General features: G+C 41.9%; 1 protein-coding gene across 4 annotated transcripts in view; it reads left to right on the top strand.

The window, feature by feature from the left end:
* Nucleotides 1-25,904, top strand: part of Wnk (Wnk kinase) — a 110,780-nt gene that overhangs the window by 6,562 nt on the left and 78,314 nt on the right. For all 4 annotated transcript variants that reach the window (XM_080277144.1, XM_080277139.1, XM_080277135.1 and 1 more), the window contains exons 4-12: nucleotides 6,789-6,958; nucleotides 8,706-8,926; nucleotides 11,026-11,183; nucleotides 12,240-12,328; nucleotides 18,634-18,750; nucleotides 20,181-20,292; nucleotides 21,121-21,625; nucleotides 23,101-23,171; nucleotides 23,457-23,678. In XM_080277144.1, coding sequence (XP_080133270.1) covers nucleotides 6,789-6,958; nucleotides 8,706-8,926; nucleotides 11,026-11,183; nucleotides 12,240-12,328; nucleotides 18,634-18,750; nucleotides 20,181-20,292; nucleotides 21,121-21,625; nucleotides 23,101-23,171; nucleotides 23,457-23,678 — 1,665 coding nt within the window. The remainder of the gene's footprint in view (nucleotides 1-6,788; nucleotides 6,959-8,705; nucleotides 8,927-11,025; nucleotides 11,184-12,239; nucleotides 12,329-18,633; nucleotides 18,751-20,180; nucleotides 20,293-21,120; nucleotides 21,626-23,100; nucleotides 23,172-23,456; nucleotides 23,679-25,904) is intronic.

Below are 25,904 nucleotides of genomic sequence, written 5' to 3'. Positions count from 1 at the left end.
CCCTCTTCTCTCCACTTTTCCCCTCTCCTTTCTTCTCCTCTCTCTGGCATACATTATTCACCCTCAACCCCCACTTCTTCTCTCCTGTCTTCTCCACCCCTCTCCACAAACCTCTCCAATCCCCTGCCCTCCCCACTTCTCTTCTCTGTTCTGCACTACTCTTCTCATCTGTCTCGTATCATTGAAGTGGATAACAAAAGGTTGGGTTAAATTACAATGCGATTAGGTTGGCTGATTTTATATATATATATATATATATATATATATATATATATATATATATATATATATATATATATATATATATATATATATATAATTTAACACTAGGTATAATAAAGTTTAAGACGTTAGCTGTCGTCAATTAATGCAACACCAAGTAAAGTCATTGAATAATGTTGTCGCAGTGTGTGTGTGTGTGTGTGTGTGTGTGTGTGTGTGTGTGTGTGTGTGTGTGTGTGTGTGTGTGTGTGTGTGGCTGTCCATCTGTCTAGTTTTCGAGTGTATATGTCAGTTTATCTGCCCTTCTATCAGCTTTTGTCTGTAATTTAAGTGTCTACCTGTCTGCCTATTTCCCCACAAGCATGTGACTATCCCTGCATCTGTCTGTCCCCTCCTGGTCTCCACATACTCCTGGTGTGCGAGTACTGCGTTGTAACTCCAGTGGCCTTTGCAGTAGTTCTTATAGGGGGCGGGGATGGGTGGGGTGGGATTGGGTAGGGGGTGAGGTGAGGTCGGGCGGGATCGGATGGGGATGGGTGGGATAGGGTAAGATGGGATAGGGTAGGGTGGTGTGGGGTAGATGAGTGGGAGGGAGTGGCACTAAACATGGTAGCTTGCCCGTTACGCTGTTGCTTTGGTGGGGTAAAGACTGAAGGTGATGGTGAGGAGTGAAAGGAGTGATTGAAGGAAGCATGGTTGTGGTGATAGTGAGTAAGATTGCAAGGAGACGGTGAACATGGAAAATTGTCCCATTATTATTATTATTATTATTATTATTATTATTAGGGGTGAACATAAAGGTGAAGGTGATAGGGATTATTATTATTATTATTATTATTATGGCCACCCCGTGCGGGATTATGGCGTCTGGCAATAGATAGATAGATAGATTATTATTATTATTAGGGGTGAGCATAAAGGTAAAGGTGATAGGGAGGATGAGTGAGAATAGTGATTGGGGACAACAGGATAATGATGATGAGTTTTTGCTGTCTGTGGAGATAAACTAAAAGCCTCTCTCTCTCTCTCTCTCTCTCTCTCACACACACACACACGCACACACGCGCGCGCACACACACACACACACACACACACACACACACACACACACACACACACACACACACACACACACACACACACACACAAACTTATTCCTTTCACCTACCCCGTGTCCCGTTAGCCATTTGTCAGAGAGTTTCGTTGAGTTATTGCAAAAGAATTCGGATGTCAGGGGAGTTTTGCTGAGAGAGAGAGAGAAAAAGAGAGAGAGAGAGAGGAGGGGGGCAGGGGACATTCTCTGAGTAATGCAAGGAACTTCAGATATAAATTTAGCTACGGTGAAAATAACGTTCTTCTTAACACATACTAAAACATCCATTGCAAATCATTTTCCTTTAAACAGTCGCAAGGAAAATCGGTTATGAATGCACTTCCCTCAGTGGTGTTCGAGAGGGTAATAGCGGATCAGAGATGAACGCGGGAATCAGTGTGAAGTTAGACTGATTAATTTACCAATGCAGATTAACTGGCGGGAAATTCAAGTGAGGAATTAGGAATCAGATATGAATGCAGTGTGTCCAGGCATCTCGAAATGAACGGATCTTGAAGTTGGCTGTTTTATTTTTCTCGGAAGGAACTGTTTGCGGGCTCCTGGCTTTTGGTTCCTTCTTCCTTGCATAAAAAAAAAATATTAGTGTGAAGATTTATGCTGATTAAATGGCGGGAAATTCGTTCGTAATCGCAGTACTTGCCATGAAAAATTTTGCTTGAGTTATGCCAGTGAAATCCAGGTATGAATAGTAAATCTTTCAGTTGAATAAAATCGTCTGAAACCAAACACGTCACGCTCGTAAGTGGCAAAGACTGTAATTGAGCAGTTGTATAAAAGTTAATGGTAAAAGTGGGATTATTGCTGGTTGTGTATGATTAGTAACGTAGTAAGATCACCAAAATCGAGAGTATGTCAACGTGTGTGTGTGTGTGTGTGTATGTGTGTGTGTGTGTGTGTGTGTGTGTGTGTGTGTGAGAGAGAGAGAGAGAGAGGGGGGGGGGATGAAGGGTTAAGTTGATGATGACGACAAGAGTAGTAACATAAACTGCAGTGGTAGTAATATTGGATATTGATGGTGATGACAGTGATGATGATGATGATGCCAGTACCCAGTAAACCTCATACGGTATATATTAACAGTGTGATTTACCTTTAAGTGAGTTTAATCATGATACTAAATGGCGTAGGAGTGGAGGGCAGGCCATACACGTGTTGGGGGACAAGAGAGGGGGGTTGGGGGGGTTGCAGTCACGAGGTGGAGACAGTGGTTGGGGTTGAATTCTTGGCCACTCCGACTGTCTACCGGCTACATTTACTTGGCTACCTGCTCACTTAACACCTTGAAACATGTGATTTATTCTGTTCATTTGTGCTCGCTTCAAGATGTACAATGCGTCATCGAGCTGAAGGAGTTACATCGAATATGATGGCTTAGCGATGACGAGATTTAAAAAAAAAATGTCTAAATAAAAAAATCGCCTCCATGTCGCCCTGTCCCCATCCATTTCGCTGCCCTTCTTCCAGTTCCCCATTCTCATATACCTCTCCACTCCATCCCTCCATCTCATCCTCGGCCTCATCCTCCCTCTCCCCCCCTCCATCTCACTCACATAGTCTCCTCGTTAGAATTATAGTTCTTAAAAAATAAAAAATAAAGTGCGTGTAACAGCTAAATATAATCGCGATCATGTCATTTTGTGTGTGTGTGTGTGTGTGTGCGTGCGTGTGTGTGTGTGTGTGTGTGTGTGTGTGTGTGTGTGTGTGTGAATCGATGTATGCCTGTTAAAGTGACTCATTGATGCCTGATTCGAGATGGATGGTCTTCATTTCGTTAAGTCTGTCAACCAGACTGAAAATATCTGAAGGTAGAAAAGTAAGTCAGAATGGGACATATCTCGACGGTGTTAACATGCGTCCAGGGGTGAATGGGTGGCGAGAGGGCGAAGGGAGCCAAGGACAAAGCGAGGACAGGTCGTGTTGCAGTGACAGGCTTCGTAGTACCTCTTCCCCAGCGACTTCTTTTGCTGTACAACCTTGACGTTCCCTTCCATGTTAATCATCTCGTTTTAATGTCGACGTAGTTTAGGTCAGTAACGTAGAAGAGGATATTGCCGCGTCGTATGCATAATGAATCGCTAAGGAAGAGGTGTTAACGGAATTTTCAGTGCCACGTACAGTCGACAGCCAAAGCGCTCTCTCTCTCTCTCTCTCTCTCTCTCTCTCTCTCTCTCTCTCTCTCATTAGACTGTGAAGTTACTGATAGCGGTAAAAGTAATGTGAACCGTATTAACAAGCAATCTTAGGCACAAAGCTAGGAATGTTTATGAATATCGGTACGGCCGTAGGACAGGAGCAAGGACAGACAGACAGACAACTAGACAGGCGTCGTGGGAAGCAGACAAGGAAATGCATCGTGGGGAAGGCCATATGCGGGATGGGGTGGGACGGGGTGTGGTAACGGGGCAATGCAGGGCGGGGAGGAGCGAAGTGATTCAGGGTGGGACGGGGTGGGGTGGGAAATAATCTAACGGGAGTGTGTGTGTGGAGGGGGGGGTAAGTTGAACATATATATTATTTTTTTATTTTAACTTAACGGCACAAGCATTTTTTTCCCGTCCTTTATTAGACCTCATGATAAGTGAAACGAAGGAAGTACACAATAATTTCATATATTTAAAAGTTAAACACTCGATTACTTTCAGATATCTATTTAAAGCCGGGACAGAGAATTCCCTAATATTTTACCTCCTGTAATTCTCACTGACTCACTCTACCTCTGTTGACTTATATTTTAAAGCGGAAGAGAGGTTTAGCATGTTTCTCTACCCATATACTGTATACAAAAGTTCGCCATATATTTCGTCAAGTTTACTCCTCACATTACCCCTGCTGGCTTGTATTCCTAAGCTGAGGGAGGCATGGTATGTTTCTCTGCTCATAGATGATTCTCTTTCATATAATACGTCGTGGAGGAAATTGGCGGACGTGCTCAAGATATAAGTACACTCAGTGGAGTAACAGACACACACACACACACACACACACACGAGAGGGAGGGAGAGTCGCAGGCAGGGTTGTTTGTTTGGGTTTACAAATATTGAGATGTCTGCAGATAGGGCCAGGGCTCATCGACTAGGGTTATTTCTATGTTGGTAGTGGAAGGGAGTGGGAATAGGGGAGGAGAGGGAGTGGGAGGGAGGGAGGTGAAAGGGGAGGAGTGAGAGGGAGGGGAGGGATGGGATGAATGTTGCCATGGAAGAGGAATTTGGGTGCCAGTTTACTTTCCGGTGTTGCTGGTGGGAATTTCTGAGAGCACAGAGAGCATACTGTTGATGATGCTTCACATATTTTAGGTTATTGACTACACTTTATTTTAAGATGGTACTCTACTGTGTGGGTATTTAAGGTACAGATATTCAGCTTTTTATCTATATTTTGATAAGGTGGTGCATTACTAATATTGTAGGATTTTATAGTACTGTACTGTACTTTTATTTTAGATATTTAGTACATAGATTGAGATATTTAATAAGGAAGTACTTTCATATATTTTTTAGGTATTTATGGCACTTTTCCTTTTTAACTTTTTGTTTTGCTTTGTTGCATCTGAATGTTTGTTACTCGTCATGCATATGGAGCTGAAAGAGTGTTAATAATTATATCCCAGTGAGAGATTTAGCTCTAATAATATTCAGTAAAAAGTGTACCCTTTACTTCATTGCCCCTTACCCTTAACTCTCTGCTCCTTACTCTTACCTTTACCCTTATCCTTGATCTTACCCTTACCTTTATCCTTACTCTTACTCCTAACCAAACCCTTACCCTTAACCTTATTCTTACTCATATCATTATCCTTATATTTTTCCTTACCATTACTGTACTGCCATCTTTACCTTTATATTGTTACCTTTACCCTTACACTTACTCTTATCCTTAGCCTTACCCTTACCCCTACCCTTACCCATACCCTAACCCTTAATTCACTGACCCTTATCCTTACCAGCTTTTAACTCGCTACGTCCCCTTTCATACGCTGAACTTGCGTAGAAATTAAACATTAGGTTGCATTTCATATTGGTCAGTAAGAGCAGGAAAGACAATAGTGGATTTTATAATACGGTGTGTGTAACAGACAAGTTTTCCATTATCCAAACTGACTACTGGTTCTTTACTGCAGGTTTCCATTATTCAAACTGGCCACTGGTACTTTACTGTGGTTTTCCATTATCCAAAATGACTCTTGGTACTTTACTGTGGTTTTCCAATATCCAAACTGACTGCTGGTACTTACTGTGGTTTTCATTATGCAAACTGACTGCAGGTACTTACTGTGATTTTCCAGTATCCAAACTGACTCTTGGTACTTTACTCTGATGAATATGATAACTGCAGAAGACATTATGCCTCACTTTGCAGACATTGCTGGCATTAGTGTTACCTTTTTTTTTTTTCTTTTTTTTTTATGCCTGTTCATAAAATCGTTCAGGTAGTATGATTTGTGTTACTATGCTCTTTTTCTCCTCTCCCATCCTATTAATAAAATCATAGAGGTAATTTGGCAGACAAAACCTACTGCCATTTTATGCCCAAAACTACAAGAAGTCATTGTGTTATATCACCTTTTTTATGCTCATCCTTGACACGTGAAACTGAACTGCCACAACACCCATTTTTCAGCATCAGATGTATGGGAAAATAAAATATGTGATGTATTGGAACATGTCACAAACTTATATACAAATACCTCTCGATTTGCTCGTTTAAATTGCACGTTTTTTAAATAACACGTTGTAAAAATTCTGTGTTTTTTTTTACAGTATACATTTTTCTTAAAATAACATGGTTTAAGAAAAAGCAAAACTTGCACCATGGGGCATTTCATTTTGAGGCCACCAGGGATTTGACATTGTCAGTCAGAGCAGGAGACTTATTTGGATGAGTTATTGTAATGTCAGCTGCCTGTGCCTCTCCTCTCTCTCTGTACAGTGTGTGTACATAATTCAGGTGTAACTAAAGGTATGGAATTATTGTATAACTATTTTATTTACCACATAGTACTATAGAAAGTTCACAGAACCTAACTCCTTCACTTAACATGTATTCTTTTGGGAAAATTATGTTTAAATTTAACAAAATTCAAATTACACAACTTCTTCTGGAACACAATTCTCGTGTAAATCGAGAGGTACGTGTACTGAGAATGACCTGTACTGCTCTTCTTTAAACATATCTGACATCACTAAGGTACTTTTGCCCTCCTTTATTGATCAAGGCCAGTAATGGAGCAAGAATAAGGATTAGAACAAAAACCAGCTCTGTAGCTTGTCAGTAAATGTCACCCTGTAACTGTTTGCTCTCTTTCATTTCTCCAGGAATGGAAATGAATCAAGAAAACACATCAGAGGTTAAGCTGATATGCTGCCAAGTCTCCAGCATCCCAGTATCGTACACTTCTACAAATAGCTCATCATTAAATATCACTAAGCTCCTTTTTACTCTTTCATTTCTGTAGGAACGGAAATGGAACAAGAATGAGCGTCAGAGATTCCGAGAAGAGGCCGAGATGCTAAAAGGTCTGCAGCATCCTAATATAGTACGCTTCTACGACTACTGGGAGGTCAACACCAAACGTCGCTGCATCGTCCTTGTCACTGAGCTGATGACATCCGGCACCCTTAAGCAGTGAGTGTTTGGGCTTACCTATCAATCTGTCTGTCTATCTGTCTGTTCCTTTATCTTCCTGTCTGTCTGTCTGTCTGTCTATCTATCTATCCATCACCAGATGCCTCAGTCTTCAAGGGATGATGGCCACAGATTTTCCTGTCACCCTGTTCCTGGCTATCAGGCTACCCTCCCTCCAACTCAGACAAGCTTCTTTCATGTACCATACCTGTCTGTCCCATCCCCCTACCTCATCCTACTCTTCTCCTCCACCTCACTCACATTATATTCTCCAAGTCAGTCTCTCATTTTCTGTACTTTTAACATGACCTTACCACAAGTTTTGCCCTTCATGTACAGTAATACAGTAGTTTAATGCCCAAAGTATGATAGTTTTCTCATTCATTGTTGCCGCCACCTGATGTTTTTTTCAGCTGTAGAGAAATTCTGATAGTGGAGGGGAAAAAAAATACGTTAATGTTTGTTCTATTACAGGTCTTTATGTAGTTGAACAAAATTATCTGGTTGTAACAAAAAGAATAATGTCATTGTCATATTCATGGGCATAAGTGAGTACAGGTACAATACCAGTACTCCAGTCCTGCATGAGGCAGCCCTAGCATGTATTCAATATGGACGGTGGGTGTTAGTGCCGAAGTGGTGACATGTGGAGGTGTAAGAGGACTACTGGGCCTTGGGATAGGCTACTGCTCCAGGGATATAGGCCCTGAAGCCTTTGCCCAGAGTCGAACACATTTAAAAAAAAAAAAAAAAAAAAAAAAGTACCAGTGTACCACACTGTCTATCTATCTATCTATTGCCAGACGCCTCAATCCCGTTTGATTGATGTGATAAATATTTCTTCATGAGGAATACAAGAGAAATGTGGACAGTTCTTTATGAGATCTTGGATAAGCTGAAGAGTAGGGTTACTGAACAGTTTGTGGTAAGGGAATTGTTTATTGCACATTAGTAATATACAATACGAGAAGCAGTGCACCCAACGAAGTATGGCCATTGTAGTGCTGCTCATGGGTGGCTGCCCTTTCCTCTCTTCCTTCCATCATTCCTTCATTCCTCTTAGGTCCTTCTTTCCTTCCTTCTTTCCTTCCTTCTTTCCTCTTCCTTCTGTCTGTGGGTGACTCTGCGTGACTCTGCACTGAGTGACAAGCCAAATGGTTTCCTGTACACCAGGAAACCATTTACTACACTGGTTGGTAACCATGTAACCAAACTATGGTGCCTGGTGGTTTAGTGGGTAATTAGGGCACTCCAACCGGATTGATCATGTGTCAGTTTATATCCAAGGGGTAGTTTTGGTTTATTGCCCATGTAATGCCACTCAAGGATGAGTGAGGCTAGTCAATCTGATCTTCAGTGCCAGGACCAACTCGCCTAGTCCCAGGCTTCTACGCATCTCATGGGGCAAAACAAGATTAGATGATGATGATGAATGTACAGTACTGTATGGAAGAGTATAGGTGCGGGTTGAGTATAGTAGAGATATAGTGGAAGTTCAGCTTTTTGTACCCTTGTTATGTATTGTGCTTATTCCTTTTAACCCCTTCAATTCAGTGACATTTTGCATTTTCTATCGTGCTAGCTCTAAATTATGTTATTAAATTTAGGAAAATGTCTTTTAGTGATGGGTTTAATAAAGCCCAACATTTTCAGTTCAGAAATTCATTCCTAAGCCGAATAGCATTGTCTTTAAAAAAAAAAAAAAAAAAAAAAAAAAAAAAAAAAAAGTCATATGATCATTTTCCAGATACCTTCGTCGGTTGCGGAAGGTGAACCTAAAAGTGCTGAAGAGCTGGTGCCGGCAGATTCTGAAAGGTCTTCAATTCCTCCACTCACGTTCTCCACCCATCATCCATCGTGACCTTAAGTGTGACAACATCTTTGTTACCGGCACCACCGGCTCAGTCAAAATTGGTGACTTGGGCCTGGCCACACTCAAGAACAGGTCATGTGCTAAGTCTGTCATTGGTAAGTGCTACTCCTTACACTTGGGCAGTAATGATGGTCACATACTGTACACGATTTATTGGGTTAAAGTAATATTCTCAGAGATGTTGTCAGTCTTCTTTCTGCCTATCCATAGCCAGACACCTTCATCCCAGAAGGGATGGCCATAGAAAAATTGCCTTGTCACTCTCTCTCCAGCCATCAGGCTGCCCTCCCTCTATTTAACACCACCATCATTGATGTACCTCTTCACCCCATCTCACCCATTTTAATCTTGAAAGCTTAAAATCAAGCACTGTGCCAGTTTAGTCAGGAATTATTCATCTTTTTTTGGTACAGTAACAGGTCATAATGGATAATCTGTACATATTGTGTACTAATTATTTTTTTTAAATATTAAGTACATTGTGATGTATAATTAGCCATGATGCTCATGGATGTAGTCAACAATCTTTGGTGTAGTTTGAATGTTGCAGAGGTGTAGACTTAATCATCAGTGGTTTGATGTAGTTTGAATATTGCAAAGATGTGGACATAATTGTTAGTGGCTTAGCCTTTCACATATTAATCATTTAATTTAATTATGTATTCTTTTATTTTATTCTTGCTACCACTAGATATTCTTATTCACCTTAAAAGATCCCCATTATAGTAAAGGATTAACCTGTGCTGGGCTGATTCTTTGTACAATAGTTTACCTCCCTTGAGTCATTGTTTTATAATCAATATAAATTGTACCTCATAGGAAGCTTCCACTTCTTTGTGCCTCATATGAGGTCTGAAGCTTGGAAAGGGTTAAGAAGGCTGTATTTAATTACTTTTTTTTTTTTCATTGTCTTCTCCTAAGGTAGATAAGGCAGCCTGTCATTGTGAAGAGCAAAAGAAAATACTCTATGTCCTTGGAGTGCAAGGGTTACTTGTAAATTTGCAGATTGAAATACAGTATTACACACTCTGAAACCCAAACCTGCCAAGTCCCTTTGCTGTTGACAATTTAGTGTGGCCCACCTGGATGGTCATGGCTCTTGTTTTATCCCTCACCAGTACCATTTATCCCCTTCACTGCCATGACTTATTTTTACGTTTTATTTTTGGTATATGTTTTTATACAGTTGAGGCAAGACCTTTTGTGCTTAATGTATGTACAGTAAAAAGATCATTTTATCTAACCTCTCAAGTTTAAACAGTGTACCTGAAAGTTTATAAAATCATCTGGAGGAAGTAAGAATAAAATATAAAATGCTTTGTTGACTTAAGGGGTTATACACATACTGGTGTACAGTCAGGGACAAAAGTTTGCCAACTCTTAAACCATTTCAGTTTCATACTTAGGGCATAAGCATTACTTTTCCCTCCTGATGCATTATATCAGAGAGAATCTTCTGTTGACAGAGGAACCAAGCCTCTCTCATCTTGGGATTACTTGTAGCCCTTAGGAGAAGGCGACAAGTACAAGAGGTGAAATATTAGGTGCACATTTGTTAGATACTGTACCTTATATTTAACCCTGTAACTGCTACAAACTACAGTAAAATGCCAGGTTCTCAACTCTTTCATTGTGGTAGGTGCATTCATGCTTGGTCCTGAAGAGGGACACCTTCACACATTGGTACCATTGTATCATCTGCTTACATAAATGCCCCGCAAGTCCCTCCCTGTTCCCTGAAAAACTGGCTGGTGGACACAGCCTGCAGTCCACTGGGTTCATGAACCTAGGGTCACAAGTAAAACAACAACAGTTCAGGCTAACACTGGTGAGTTTTATTCAGATGAGAGAAATCATAGCCCTCAAAGGCTCAACAACTGCCTTGAGCAACCCCCCCCCCCCCCCCCTTTTTTTTTTTTTTTTTTTTTTTTTTTTTTTAAGCCAGATGCCTCAGTCATGGAAGATGGCTACCCAATTGAATCGCCTCCATGTCATTCTGTCCTCCTCGATGGTTGTATTTTCTTGTCATGTGATCATTGCAGTAATTTATTTTGTGACTGTATCATTAGGTACTCCAAGATTTAATCATGCCAGAAGTGTATGAAGAATATTTTGATGGTAATAATGAAATTGATAACTATATTTTCATGCCATTTAATCACTGCATCAATTTATCTTGTGACTGTATCTTTAGGTACTCCAGAGTTCATGGCTCCAGAAGTATATGAGGAGCATTATGATGAAATGGTGGATGTGTATGCATTTGGAATGTGTATGATGGAGATGGCTACTCTAGAGTACCCATACAAGGAGTGCTCAGGACCTGCACAGATATACAAGAAAGTCACCACGGTAAGGTGCCCATAACTTGAGTGTTCTTACATAACCATCACTTACTCTTATCATGAGCAGTTTTCCTTGGTCACTGCCATTCAGTCTCCATATCTTGAACTCCCTATCCACAACTTGAGCAGTCCTCACTATCACTCTTATACCACCTCATTACCCAGATTGATTGGGATCTAATATTATCATCAGCAAAGCTGTAGGTGATAACAGACTGTGGTTTCTGACACTGTCTTAAGGGAACTTCATTCAAGAATGGTTTTATGGCATTTATAGGGGCTGCTCTTGATGTGTCAAGGGATATTGTCAAAGAATGCTGAAAGGCTGTTTTAACAGAAATCTAATCCTCATCCTATTTCCTCATAGCCATATACAACTTCTGTTTGCAGAATTCACAAGTCACTCATGCAGCCACCAGGCCACTGCCTTTTTAAAATGGGAGAGTGATAGCCATTATTATTCTAGGTTTAGATAAAACAGTTTAACCTCATCTTTTTTTTTTTTTTTTTTTTTTTTTTTTTTTTTTTTTTAAATGTGTCCGACTCTGGGCATAGGCTTCACAGCCTGGTATCAAGGCCCAGCAGTCCTCCTACATACCAACACCTCTACATGTCACCACTTCGGCGCTAACACCCACCGTCCATATTGAATACATGCTAGGGTTGTCTCATACAGGACTGGTGTATATCTGTGATGAAGTACTGTTTTTTGCTTTTATACCTGCTGTTCAAATGATTAAATTCAGCTTAAGAGAAACTTTTCGAAGTGGAGGGTTAGCTATAACCTTTGCTAACCCCTTCACTTCTAGAGGTCCTTCCAGAGTTTTCTACAATTGTTGTGGAAGACCAGTTAAAATGAGAAATGTTGTCAGTGGATGGAAGGGGTTAACAGCCAGCAAATCATTTTGTTGCCGGACACGGTATCTGTATCACCGTTGTGAAAAATCATCACATTAGTACTTTTAGTATGTATAATTCATGTTTGTGGAATAAAGTGTCTTGTATGAATGTGTTAGACTGTTTGTATATTGCACTCACCAACCAACACCACTCTCCCTTGCAGGGAGTACGGCCCCAGAGCTTCCTAAAGATTGAAGATGAAGATGTAAAATACATCGTGGACTGGTGCACACGCCTTCGAAATGCAGAGAGGTGAGTGTGTACAGGATGGTTTGCATATTATGCCCATCTGTCATGTGTTGCAGGGATGAACATTTAAGCTGCTTCATGACAATGATCATCATCATCATCATCATCACAGTAATAATAATTATCATTTGCATCATCATCATCATGATTGTTAGCATCATCATCATCCTAATCACCATCACTCAGTTTTCCTTGTTTCTGTATAGCAAGACCTACACTAAGGTACAGTACTTTGATCTCTCTTGGGACATGAAAAAAGAGTGAAAGAAAGTTCCAGGTACAGTCTATACCCTCTCCCCCTTCCTGTGCAACAGAATGTACAAGGCTGCTGCAATACAGTCTGATGCTAGGTACATCATTACACATACAGTACAGGTGACTTGCATGGTACAGTACTCATTCAGTGCAGGTAAGCAACATTTTATGAAGTCTAAACCAGCCCCTTACGTGAAACACAGTGTCATCCATTTACTGCACATCTCAGTTCTCATGTGTTGCAGAGACGTTTTGGTCGGCGTCACTGATGTGTATTCTGCAAAAATCCCTGCACCCCATAACCCATTTCATGTTTCATAGTTTCTGTATATCCATTAATTTCAAAGTAGCTAAGTAGCTTTGAAACTTGAAATGAGTTATGGGGAGCAGGGATTTTTGCAGAATACATATCAGTGACGCCGACCAAAATGTCTCTGCAACACATGAGAACTGAGATGTGCAGTAAATGGATGACACTGTGTTTCACGCTGGTTTAGACTTCATAAAAGGTTGCTTACCTGCACTGAATGAGTACTGTACCATGCAAGTCCCCTGTAATGTATGTGTAATGATGTACCTAGCATCAGACTGTATTGAAGCATCCTTGTACATTCTGTTGCACAGGAAGGGGGAGAGGGTATAGACTGTACCTGGAACTTTCTTTCACTCTTTTTTTTCATGTCCCAAGAGAGATCAAAGTACTGTACTTTAGTGTAGGTCTTGCTATACAGGAACAAGGAAAACTGAGTGATGGTGATTAGGATGATGATGATGCAAATGATAATTATTATTACTGTGATGATGATGATGATTATGATAACTTTTTTTTATAATAATTAACATCATCGTAACTGGAAAACCATCATCATCATTTAGGATTCTGTAGTGGAGGTGTGATGGCTCAGTCAGTAGCATACTCATATTATGATGCATGTGTGTTGAGTTTAGGGTTCAGACACAAGTCATGACAATGACCGTATGATATTTACTGCATTATATTTTGTAATTTGTTCTACAGAATGTAATATATAGACTACAGTTTAGCCTCTTTTCATTGTTGGGTGGGAATATGAGTTATAACTTATGATGTGACTTAAGTACAGTTTGACAGTTCCAAACAAAGTTATTTCATACTGCAGACATAAAAAGGAGTAAGACTGTGAAAATCAGCAGTGCATAGAATTAAGGCCATGGTATGATAGTAATCAGATATAGGGAGGCAGATGAACTTGGAAGAATTATACCCACCTGGAGAGGGCTCAAGTTGAACCAGAACAGTTGTATGGTATTTCTCCAATAAACAGCTTTTCTAAATGTGGGCATAATTCTTCCATATGAACAGTGTGCTAAAGTCTACACTGAAATTCAAACATAAATACATACAAGGTGAACTTTATTACATAAGGTAGCAGTACACCAAGGCTGAGTTTGGATAAGGGAGTGAAGGTAGGTGGGTGAGTGGATTTCATTATACAGGTTAAGAGTATCAGATGTTAACAGGTTCAGCTGGCCCACCCACTGGTTGCACCCCTTATGAAACACTCGCTAAATGATGAGACACTTTTATTTTTCCTAATTCCTGTTTTCTTGCCCCTTCCTGCGTTTTTTTCCAGTTTATCGTTTGTTTCTTGAATGATGGTTGTGTTCATTTGATACCTTTGTGTCAGGTATCTCTATTTCAGTGTGAATTAACTCGGTGCTTAATTATTTCTTTTTTTCTCAAGACTGTAATTTACTTTCAGTTTAGTTTTAGGTGATGCATAGGAGTAGTGTATCTGTAGTGCACTTTGTCACATTGAAATTCAGTACTCATCTAGGTATAAATAGATCATGTAGTGATTGAGTTCAGTATTCTAATGAATGAATACTTCTAATAATATAAAAGGACCTTAACTGCAAATTGCATTTCAGACAGTTTATACCACTGTTTTGTTTTGTTTTATTTTGAATTTTTTATTGGTAACTGTAGTTTCCATTGCAAGAGTCTGTCTTGATTTGTAATAAAGGAGGAATGTTGTTGTAACATGACACACAGAGTCTGGCTGACGCCGTAGTGTAGAATGTTGAGTTAAGAGGAGCTGAGAGGAGAGGGGAGGGAGGAAGGGTGTGGGGGTAGGGTAAGGGAGAGAGGGGGATGGGTGTAGGTGTGGGGGTAAGGGGGCTGGGGGGATAGTTAGGGGTGACAGAAACTGTGAGGACTGTGTCTAATGTTCTCGTCTCACACCCCAGTCACCTTCCCCACCACAAACGCTGCATCTCCTAGGGATCTTCACTAGAACCACAGCTCTGAAGTGCTCATGTGTTTGCGTCAAAGAGATTATCATGATAGGGGGACGAGTGACAGTGTGTGAGGTGACATTTCATTACCTTTAAAAGTAGAATAATCTTGTACAATATTCTTCTCACTTGAGAGTCTTGAATCTGTGGTTAAAAAAAAAAAAAGAAAGAAAGAAAAAAAAAAGTGACATTGATATATACTAGTCTTTAAAAAAGTTTGCAACTGAAGCATTTTGCATCAGAAATTACTTGGGCAGTGGTAATAAGAAACAAAATACAGACTTTGTCAGAGTTTAGGACAAGTGGAGAAATGTGGCAAGGATGGATGAGGCAAGAGTGCAGTATGAGATGCAAGAAAGTGTTTCCGGTCTTTACCAGAGAGCCAGCGAGGGATGCGTCCTTTCACCCACCCCTGCACACCAAAGCCTCACTGTATCCTGTGTTCACAGCCTAATGTCTTCTGAACATAATCCTGTCCATACATCAACCTCCAACACTAAGCACCACAATACACCAGTCATAAGGAGGGTCTGCAGTGAAAGTAATTTTAAGCAGGCTCTGTTGGTAAAGAAAGATGTGGATGCATCTGATAGTGGGCATTTGCATCACTGCCAGAAGTCAATGAGCTGGTTTTCACTCAGTCAGAATCCTCACTTCCCTGTAGACTTGGACACTGAGGTCCCTAAACCTCTTAGTCCACTGCAGTACAGGAAAGTCAGTTATGTTCCACACACCTGTGTCCTGTGGTCACCTGTACTCTCAATTTCTCCTGTTGCTTCACCAGTACCTCAGGAAATTGAGAGTTACAGTGTCAACCTTAATACAGTCTCCAATAAAACTGAACTGTATTCCCTTGGCTACAAGAGTGCCAGAAAAGACTCAGTTGGTAACTATGACAGTAGACTGCAGCCTCAAAACCTCAGTTGTAAGGGTGCCAGAAAGGTATCACTCGGAAGCAGTGATAGTGGATTACAACACCAGAGTCCTTCAGCTCTAACATGGCCTTACCCACACCATCAGCAGCTGCAGCAACAGGACCAAGTCTTTCACAAGAAGAGAGATATGGACTACATCCAGTACAATCAAATTAACTCACCTGTGTATCCCTCCTCCTCAGGAGAGTCCACAATCTATACATCTCAAAGACTCATAAGTCCTGGGCCCATTCATTCTCCCTCCCACAGCCCCCGAAGTCTTTTTCATGACCTGGACACTGTGAAAGGAAATGTGTCATCTCAGTCTTATTCTGTTCCCTCTTTGCAGACATCCCTTCATTCAGGTGTCATGATAGAGAGGTGTGAATCTCCTTGCCTCATACCTCAACAAAGGAAAGTTTCACAGACTGCTTTTGTATCGTTCTGTGACACTGATGAAGTGAGTTGCTACTCTCCAGTGTGTCATGCTGTCTGTAAGCATGACAGTTGTGAGTTTACTTTCAGAAGCTATCAGCAGACAAGAAGAACTCCTCCTCACTTCACAACTTCATGCAACAGTCAGCCACTTGAAGTTTACTCCACTTGTACCTCTCCTTCTCTCCGTATGTGCTCACAGAGCCATGAGTTGTTTTATCAGTTCCCTCAGGAACCACAGGACACTCTCACTTCAGATGAAATGAAAACTCTTGAAGCCTGCCCCAGAGATATTGTCAGCCCTCACCATTCCATACATTCTAAGTCACCTGATTCACCAAAACAGCCAAAGAGCATATCAGAGCAAAGTGAAAGATCCACACCACCACGTATTCGGAATCATTCTGCTGATGTGCCAGGTCCCAGTAGGAGTGAAAGATCCAAGTCACCACATGTTCAGAGTTGCTCTGTTGATCTGTCAAGCCCCAGCAGTCGACCTGTGCCCATCATTCAGCTTCCACTGACAGGCAGCATGAGTGAGGATTCTCACAGTACAGCTTCTAGCCTACCCTCCAGCTCCTGCCTATGCACCCACTGTCTAGAAACTGGTGGCTCACCTCCGAGTCCACAGAGGAGCCCAAGGAAAAACTGGTCCCTTCGCAAGTTTCTCGTTGATCGGATGTTGGCCTCCAGTCCCTACTCCAGCATGGGATCATCTTCTAGTCTTGGCTCAAGGGGATCGGCCACTGACATGTATGACACAGTACTTCCTCTTTTAGGTTAGGCTAGGCTTGGCTAGGTTAGGTTTGGTTTGGTTTTAGTATGGGTTTGAAGTAGGGTAAGGATAGGTTGGTGTGGTTTGGTTTGGTTTGATTTGGTTTGGTTTGGCTTGGTATTGGTAGGATAAGGTTAGATTAGGCTAGGTTACATTCAGTTATGTTTAGTTTAGTTTGGTGTGGTTAGGTTATAATAATGCTGCATTGGTGTACTTTATAATCTACAACATATCAAGTAAATCAGTGTGCGGTATCAGAAGTTTTGTTTTTATGTGCAGTGATAGTAATTGAGTTAGGGACAGTCTGATAATTTTCCGAAGAATGGCCTCAAGATTATGTGCTGTTTTCTTTATCTCCAGTATCTCCATTTTCAAAGTCGCATGTTGTACAGTTACATGAAGGGCAGTAGTAGATTTGACTTTTGCATCCAGAAAAGTAAGCAACAGTATTATCTTACAAATTGAAGAGAGAGACAGTCTCTCATGCACACATTCATACCACACTTAGCTTTCATTTCTAACCTCTCCAGTTTGAAAAGTCTTTCCTAAAGCTTCAATAATCATCCTTAAATATCAAGGTTATATACAAAAAGGTGCCCCAAGGATGGAAGGGTTAATGAAGCCATCCCCCTTAACTTGCCAATACAGATGGACCTTGTCATAAGTATCATAAGGGATGAGCTCTGAAATATTAATTTTGTCATACAGCTAATATTGTAGACTGGAGGAAACTGGCAGTGTTTCTTTAATGTACTGTGGACTTCATAGCAAAGAAGGCTGCATGCACAAGAACTGCCTGTAATTCCTCAAATGTATGTAATACTTGATGCTAGAGAGGGACGTCTTCACATAGTGGCATCACGTTAATCAGCAGCTTCCCTGCGCGGTTGTGCAGTACAAACATCTCAGATCCTTCCCTGTCCCCTGAAAGGAGGATGGTGGACTGCAGGAAGAGAACAGCTTCAGCTTGCAGTCCCCTCTAGTCTGAGGTCACAGCAATAAAAACTACTATAGTCAAACCAGAATATGAAGAGCTCTGGGGTGGAGCGGGGGATGAAGTACAGCACTGCCACATCTTTACCGAAACAAAACCACCCGTTATCCAACGTTTTCTATAATATTTTGAATGGGATAACTCTGACAAAAATATGCTACTGTACTTTTGTTATGTTTAGTTTTTTGGGTTCCATTAAGGCTATTATCGGCTATTATAGTATAAAAATACAAGCTATAAACAGTCCATGGTGGGTGGTAGGTGAGTGGCCGTGACTTACCCAAACACGCGGGTCACTGGAAACTTGGCAGCGTGGTCTAAACAACGTTGTCACATGTTGTATAGAGCCGTTGTTAATATTCTTATGAAGAAAATAAATCGTTACTGTGAAGTTTTTTAATATACTATGTACAGAGTATTTCAAGGTACTGTACAGTAATATAAACTTGTTAATATCTTAACATTTGACAATGTAAAGTTGAAGGTTTAAATGTTTGGCATATGCGCTTTTCTTACCTGCCACACCCCAGAGCTCGTCATATTCTGGTTTGACTACAGGCAGCTTTCGTAAGTTAAATGTAATAGTACAGTATCAGCAAAATCAAGATAGCAGTGATGTTGCCTAACACTTATGTAACGCTTGACCTTGCATTGGCAGACCAACAGTGAAGGACCTTCTCAACCATGAGTTCTTCCAGGAGGACACAGGTATCAAGGTGGACCTGGGCAATAAGGAAGAGGATATTGCTTCGGATGAGGGCAAAGTTGTACTCAGGTGGGTTTACATTTTTCCTAGTACTTTTGCTCTACTTTTCTTGCTTGTTCTTGTACTCAGGTGGGTTTATGTATTTCTTAGTACTTTTTCTCTACTTTTCTTGCTTTTTCTCTACTTTTCTCACGTCTTTCCTCGCATTACATTTTCTTGGTACTTTTTCTCATTATTTCTGACATTATGATATCATACAGTATTTTTTCCCAGTATTTATTTCTACTTTTCTCAAAGTACTCTTCTCACTGTACTTTTTTCGCAGTATTTTTTTCACATATTACTTTTTTTCACATTCCTTTTTCCTGTCTTTGTGATGAAAAGACATAATTATTATCTATCTGTCTATCTATTGCCAGACACCATAATCCCATAAGGGGTGGCCACTTGACTTTGAGTTATTGGTTTTACGGGGAGGGACACTAACCCTCCACCAACCCACTCGTTGACACGTAGGGAGCACGTATGGGTTGGTTATATGGTTACCACCCAGCATTGTAAGTGGTTTCTTGACTTACAGGAAACCATTTGGCTTGTCACTCAATCTAAAGCCACCTGTAAAGGAAAGAAGAGCAATAGGAAGTGACAGGAAAGATGGGAGATATAGGAAGAGAGGAGGGCAGGCACAGAAAAAGAATGATAAAGGCTAAGGAAGAAGTAGGCAGCACTACATCATGTGAGTGGATGATGATTGCCACCACTAATTATTATAACTACTTTTAATGTAATTGTAGAACTGTAGGTGATCCAAAAAAAAAAAAGATCATCTGAAATTATTGTAGTATATTTTATCATCATCATCAACTAATCCTGTGTTGCCCCATGATGAGCGTAGGAACTGGGGGCTAGGCATGTTGGTTCGGACATTTAAGATGAGAGTGACCAGCCTCACTCATCCCTGAGTGGCATTATGTGAGCAAGAAACCCCTACTATCCCTTGGATATAAACCTGTACCGACTCAATCTGATTGGAGTGCTTTAATTACCCTCTAAACCACCAGGCGCCATAATTTGGTTATATGGTTACCACCCAACGTAGTAAATGGTTTTCTGATGTACAGGAAATCATTTGGCTCTTCACTCAGTGTAGAGTCACCCATAGGCAGAAGGAAGAGGAAAGAATGAAGGGAAAAAAAAAAATAGACAAGACGGAATTTAGATTCACTCGTAGGTATAAGGAAGGGGAAAGAATGAAGGAAAGATAGACAGAAGAGGATGGAAGGAAAGAAGGAAGGAAGAAAGGAAAGGGCAGTCCCCCAAGAGCAACACTACATAAAGTGAGTGGATGGTGAGTGCCCCCACCCACCACGTAGTAGGTTTTACATGAATTTCACTCTGTTCTTCCTACTAGTTTTTGTTATTTATTTGCGCACTATTTCTGCATTGTAAATCAGTATTAAAATCTGTCAGGGCAAAATGTTACAGTGTCTTCTTTACAGGCTACGTGTGGTTGATGCCAAGAAAAGGAAAGATAAGCATAAGGAAAATGAGGCCATCCAGTTTGATTTTGACATTGAAAATGATAACCCAGATCTGATTGCAGAAGAAATGGTGAGTTGGCATGGTGACTGTATGTTCAGTATATATGTGTAATATACATGGTGTAATAGAAAATGTGTGAGAAACTTTGGGAAGTTATTCTAGGGCAATTTTGAGTTAAAAGAAAAAAAAATGCTGTATTAACGTGGTTTCAAGTCTCAGCTGTTACAAAGCTCCATTTACAGTACTGTTGACCTTATTGGTGAATTATGAAACACCATTTTTTTCTCTCTCTCATATAAACATCAGTAATTTCAAGTCCATAATGGCTGAAAATTGTACTTATGTTGGTACAGCATTTACTGTTCAAAACTAGCCAAGAATATCTTCCTGAAATTCTCACACATTTCCCAGGACGCCCTGTATACAGCTTAAAAAGTTAACCTACAGTTATGTTCCAAGAAGTGTGAGTTATTTGATATAGATTTTAATGACATCAGTGAACTGTAGAAAGTAACTGCTGTGGAGGCGATCGTGACTAATTGTGTTGAGGAGTAGGAGATGATTATTAACATCAGTGATAGCTAGTGAGGTAGAAATGTTGCTGTCAGTATAAAGTTTGGGTACCATATGCAGTTCTGTTACAGATGATTAATATAATAGGAAAGGTATAGTTGCTTAAATTCTCCTTAATCTGTGCAGTTTGGATATTGGTGAAAATGTGTGCCATAAAAATGCAGGTAGGATAGTCTGTAATGTTAGAGTTTTGAAAGATTATAAATTACAGGTGATAAATATAATTAATGAGCTTAGAGACAAATCTTTTTAAATATTCAGTGAAGGTATAAGTGAGTCTGCTTGATGTATTTGATAATGGTGGTGATGTTGATGTGGCTGCAGGTGAAAATGGGCATGATCATGGAGGAGGACGAGCGGTCTGTGGCCAAGATGATCCAGACACAGATCTACAACCTTCAGCGTGAGCGGGAAGAGCGCCGTAAGAAAGATCAGTTAGAGAAAGAAAAGCATCAGTTGGAGGAACAACAGCAGTTACAGCAGCAACAGCTACAGGCACAGCAACAGGTCCAGCAGCCACCACCAACCTTGCAGACGCAGACCTCAGTTCAGCCACCACCAGCCCTGCAGACACAGACTTCGGTTCAGCCACCACCGACACTTACACAGCCTGCATCACAAGTGCAACCACCACCTCAGTCTGGCCAAATGGAGCAACAGCAGCAACCACAGACCACTCAACAGCAGCCACAGCCAACAGTTCCTCAGCAGCAACAACAACAGCCACAGCAGCAACAACAGTCCCAGCAACAGCAAGCACAGACAATACCCCAGCAGGAGGCAACACAGCAGCAGCTAGTAGGGGAAGGTCTGGCACCAGAACAGCAAGGTATGTTAGATTTGTACAGTAGTAGAGTGGTAGAGTAGTTGTAGTACTTAGTAGTTATAGTATTAAAAATAGTAGTGGTGGTGGTGGTGGTAGTAGTGGTAGTAGTAGTTGTGGTAGTGGTGTTGGTGTTGCTGATGGTGGTGGTGGTGGTAAAAGTAGTAATAGTGGTGGTGGTATAAGTAGTAGTAGTAATAGTATAATTGTAGTAGCAGTAATAGTAGTGGTACTGTAATAGTCATTTATTAGTAGTGGAACTGTAGTAATAGTAGTTTGGTAGTATTAGTACTGTAGTAATATTAGCAGTTGTAGTGACAGTGGTGGTGGTGGTGGTGGTGGTAGTAGTACTGTAGTAGTAGTAGTAGTAGCAGCAGCAACCTCAGACTCATCTAGGCCTGAACCCAGTGGACTGCATACCAAAATTTCCCGTTTCCTGCAGCCCACCATCCTTTCAAGAGATAGAGAGAAAACTGAGGGACATTGTAAACCGGGTAGTGGAGCCACCCAGTTGTATCAGTGCCACCACATACAATAAATCCCTGATGTATGCCAAGAATGTTTTCAAAAATATGTTTTGAATATGGACATGCTGGTGCATAATGTAGCTTGCCATAAGGTCATTATTTATAGTGTATTTAGTCATACTGAAACTAGAGTCAATAATTTTGCCATGGAAAAAGGAAAAAAAAAAAAAAATTTTTACATTCATCCTTCCAAGCATCGTCCAGTCCTCATCGCACCATCATGAGCTTAGGGGTCTAGATCTAGGCAGTAATGACAAATGTTACTCTTTCCTTAGTGGTATATGTGAGAAAGAAACCCAAGCCACCCCTTAAATGGATACCCTTACTGGCTCTGTCCAGCTGAAGTGCCTTTACCCACAAGACCACCAGATGTCATTTAGTTGCATGGTTACACGCAGCTTAGTGGTGGCCACCATCATCCACATTTCACTTCCCTTCCTGCCACTTTTTATTATGCCTCTTTTTTTTCCACTACAGGTGACTCTTCACTAATTGAGAAGCCTCATGGTTTTCTGTAACCCAGGAAACCAATTAAATCCTTGGTTGTAATGTCATAACCAAATAATGGGGTGATGTGGAACCTACCATGGTGCCCCTGTTAACTGGGCTGAGAGATGTAAATGTCATGTCCATCCAAAAACCAAACCTTACCACTATTCCCTGTGCCTTGCTGTGGGGAGGTGCTGTCAGCTAAGAGGGAACTGCGGTTCACTGCATGGGACAACCGTTTTGGGGTAGTTGGTTGCTTGCAGTTGATGGGCCTGCTCTGCTGGACAGATGAGAATCATCAACAACACTAATAACCCAGCATAGTAGTTGGTTTCGTGGGGTACAGAAAACTGTTTGGCCTGTCAGTCAGTTTAGATACACCTGGAGAGAGAGAGAGAGAGAGAGTTTTCATCAGCAACAAAATCATCACAACTCATGTTCCACACAATACTTGTGTATTTGCAGGTGATGCAGTGCGAGAATCTGGGTACTACACGCTAACTTCTGGAAGTGAGAGTCAGCAGGCGTTTACTCAAGTAAGAAATTGCCAGTTTTTCTTAATTACCGTAAGAATTTCATTGTGGTAAAGAAAATTTTTTCCATGCTTTCTTGTACAAACTCTCCTTATAGTTTATTGTGGCCATTTCAAGTAAATGAAATCTTTAACTTCTAAAAATCTGTGTATGGTCAAAATCTTGCTTTGTCTTTATATGTATCATTGTACTCTGTCCTCTGTACTTTCATGCTTTCCTCTGTCATTCCTCATCCATACATATTCTCTTAAAAATAGGTGTAGTGAAATTTTTTTATTTTATATGTAGGATGGTGGATACGTGGGTGGTAACTATGTGTATGGAAGCTACCAGACCAGCACATCACAGTACCAGGGTGTGAGTGGGGGATACCAACAGCCTCAGTACCAGCAGACTATGACCTCTGGGTCTGCTGCCTCACAGCCATACCTGACTAGCTCCGTCTTCCAGCCCACCTCACAGCAGCCAACACCACCCCAGCCTGGCCAGCAGCCTCCACCACAGCAGCAGGTAGATCAGCAGCAACAGCAAATGTACAGTCATATTGCCCCTCAGGTGCCAGTAGGTGGGGGTGCTCCAGTTTTAGCCTCCCAGCAGCACTCAATGTCCATACCTCAGGTGCTGGCCTCACAGGGTCTTATAATGGCACCACCACCCTCAGCGATCATGTCCTCACAGCCAGTCACAGCCCTAACTCATCCAGTTGTGATGGCCTCCATACCAGGAGTGTCTGTGGCTCCAGTTACAGTGGCTTCTGTGGCCCCATTAACGGTGTCTCCACACATGAGCCAACCCAGTGCTGCACCAGTGGTGGCTCCAACCATTGTTCCACAGCAGCCTCCACTGTCATCACAGCCGCATCATATACTGCCGCCACAGCCTACTACAATTGTGTCTCAGCCATCCCTATCATCACAACCACTTATACTTCCACCACAGCCTACTACGGTTGTGTCTCAGGCACCACTATCGTCACAACCACTTATACTACCACCACAGCCTACCACAATTATGTCTCAACCGCCACAATCATCACAGCCAGTTATACTACCACCTCAGCCTGCCACAGTTGTGTCTCAGCCACCACTGTCATCACAGCCAGTTATAGTACCACCTCATCCCACCACAATTGTCTCTCAGCCGGCTCAGATTACACCACAGCCAATGGTGATGCCCGCACAGCCACAAGGTCTTGTGTCTCATCCTAGACATCCTCAGACTGCAACAAATCCACCACAGATAGTTCTGGCATCACAGCAGTTGACGGGCACAGCCTCGGTACCTGTGACTGTATCACAACCAGTGATGGCATCTCAGCCAGTTATGGCCTCACAGTCCTTTCCAGCCACAGTACCACTTGTTGCTCCTACAGCAGCTGTAGCTGTGCCTCAGCCATTGTTACCTTCGCAGCCTGTTGTTCCTGCACAGCCTCCTATTGTTGGTACACAGCCTGTTTTGGCCTCTCAGCCAGTTGTTGCTACGCAGCCCATTGTGGCCTCACAGCCCATTGCTGCTACTCAGTCAGTTATTGGTACTCAACCTGTCATTGGTACACAGCCTGATATTGCTACTCAGCCTGTTGTTGCTACACAACCTGTAGCAGCATCACAGCCTGTTGTAGCACCCCAGCCAGTTATAACCTCTCAGTCTGTGGTTGTTTCACACCCAGTTGTATCAACTGTGAATGTTGCGCAGACAACAGTTATTGCAGATGAAGCTCCATTAACAAGCCAGTCTCCGTCAAACATGAACCAGCCAACCCTGGTGGCATCACATGGGAACATACCCAGCGTGTTGTTAGCGGTGGCTTCTCAGTCAGGTGTTGGGCAGCAGACAGCATCATTGCCTTGTGTTGCTGAGCCTGACCCTACACCCCTACCCACACCCACACCAAGTAGCCTCACAACCCCACTGTCCACTGTGGAGGTTTCTCAGTGTGGCATTATTCACCACTTACCGATGTCAGTCAGTCAGCCATCTGTCACCCCTCCACAGACTGCCCCATCTCTCGGAATACCAACATCTCCTCAACCACCGACCACAATTACACACTCAGGAGTGGTGATATCACAACCCGGTGAACCACTGAGTCAGCCGGAGGTGGTGGCAACACAACCTGCAGTGCTTCAGAGTCAGCCCACTGTGGTGCCGTCGCTTCCAGGAGTTGTGCCATCAGTTACCCCGCCCGGACCCAGCGCCACACCCGCCACGTTAGGCAGTGAACTAACCCAGGTGCTGTTTCCTGCATCACCTCATCCTCCCACCCCTTACTGCCACCCTAACATACATAGCCAGTTGCCGTTTCCTTCATCGTCACACACTTCTGCCCCCTTCCATCATCATCACAACTACCACCAACCTAACTTGCACCCAACATCCACCTTAGCTAAACATTTTGAGTCTCAGTTTGCACCTCAGCTGATGCAGCCTCTTCCCCTGAGTAACTTGAGCTGCCAGAGTCCTGCCCAGATCTGCAGTCCTCAATTTGCAGTCCCTGACCATCACAGAGCTCCCCCAGTGTTCTTTCCCCCCAACTTCTCTGCAACAATGATGATGAATGGTTTAACACCAGATTTGAGTGGGGCAATTGCTACAAAATTCCAAAGTAGTATGAGCCAGCCTCTGAATCGTCTTTCTGGCCAAGCACCGGAGAGTGTAAGTGTCCTTCTCCAGCTCATAGTCTTGCTCAGCATGCCAATACTGGCTTTAAGGGATTTTCAGTGTTGTATTTCAGAA

Source organism: Coenobita brevimanus, chromosome 8 (genome assembly GCF_032717465.1).
Source record: "Coenobita brevimanus isolate Jiangsu-jjx chromosome 8, ASM3271746v2, whole genome shotgun sequence".
Taxonomy (NCBI): domain Eukaryota; kingdom Metazoa; phylum Arthropoda; class Malacostraca; order Decapoda; family Coenobitidae; genus Coenobita; species Coenobita brevimanus.
The sequence above is the reverse complement of the archived record's forward strand: the minus strand, read 5'-3'. Positions and strand labels throughout refer to the sequence as shown.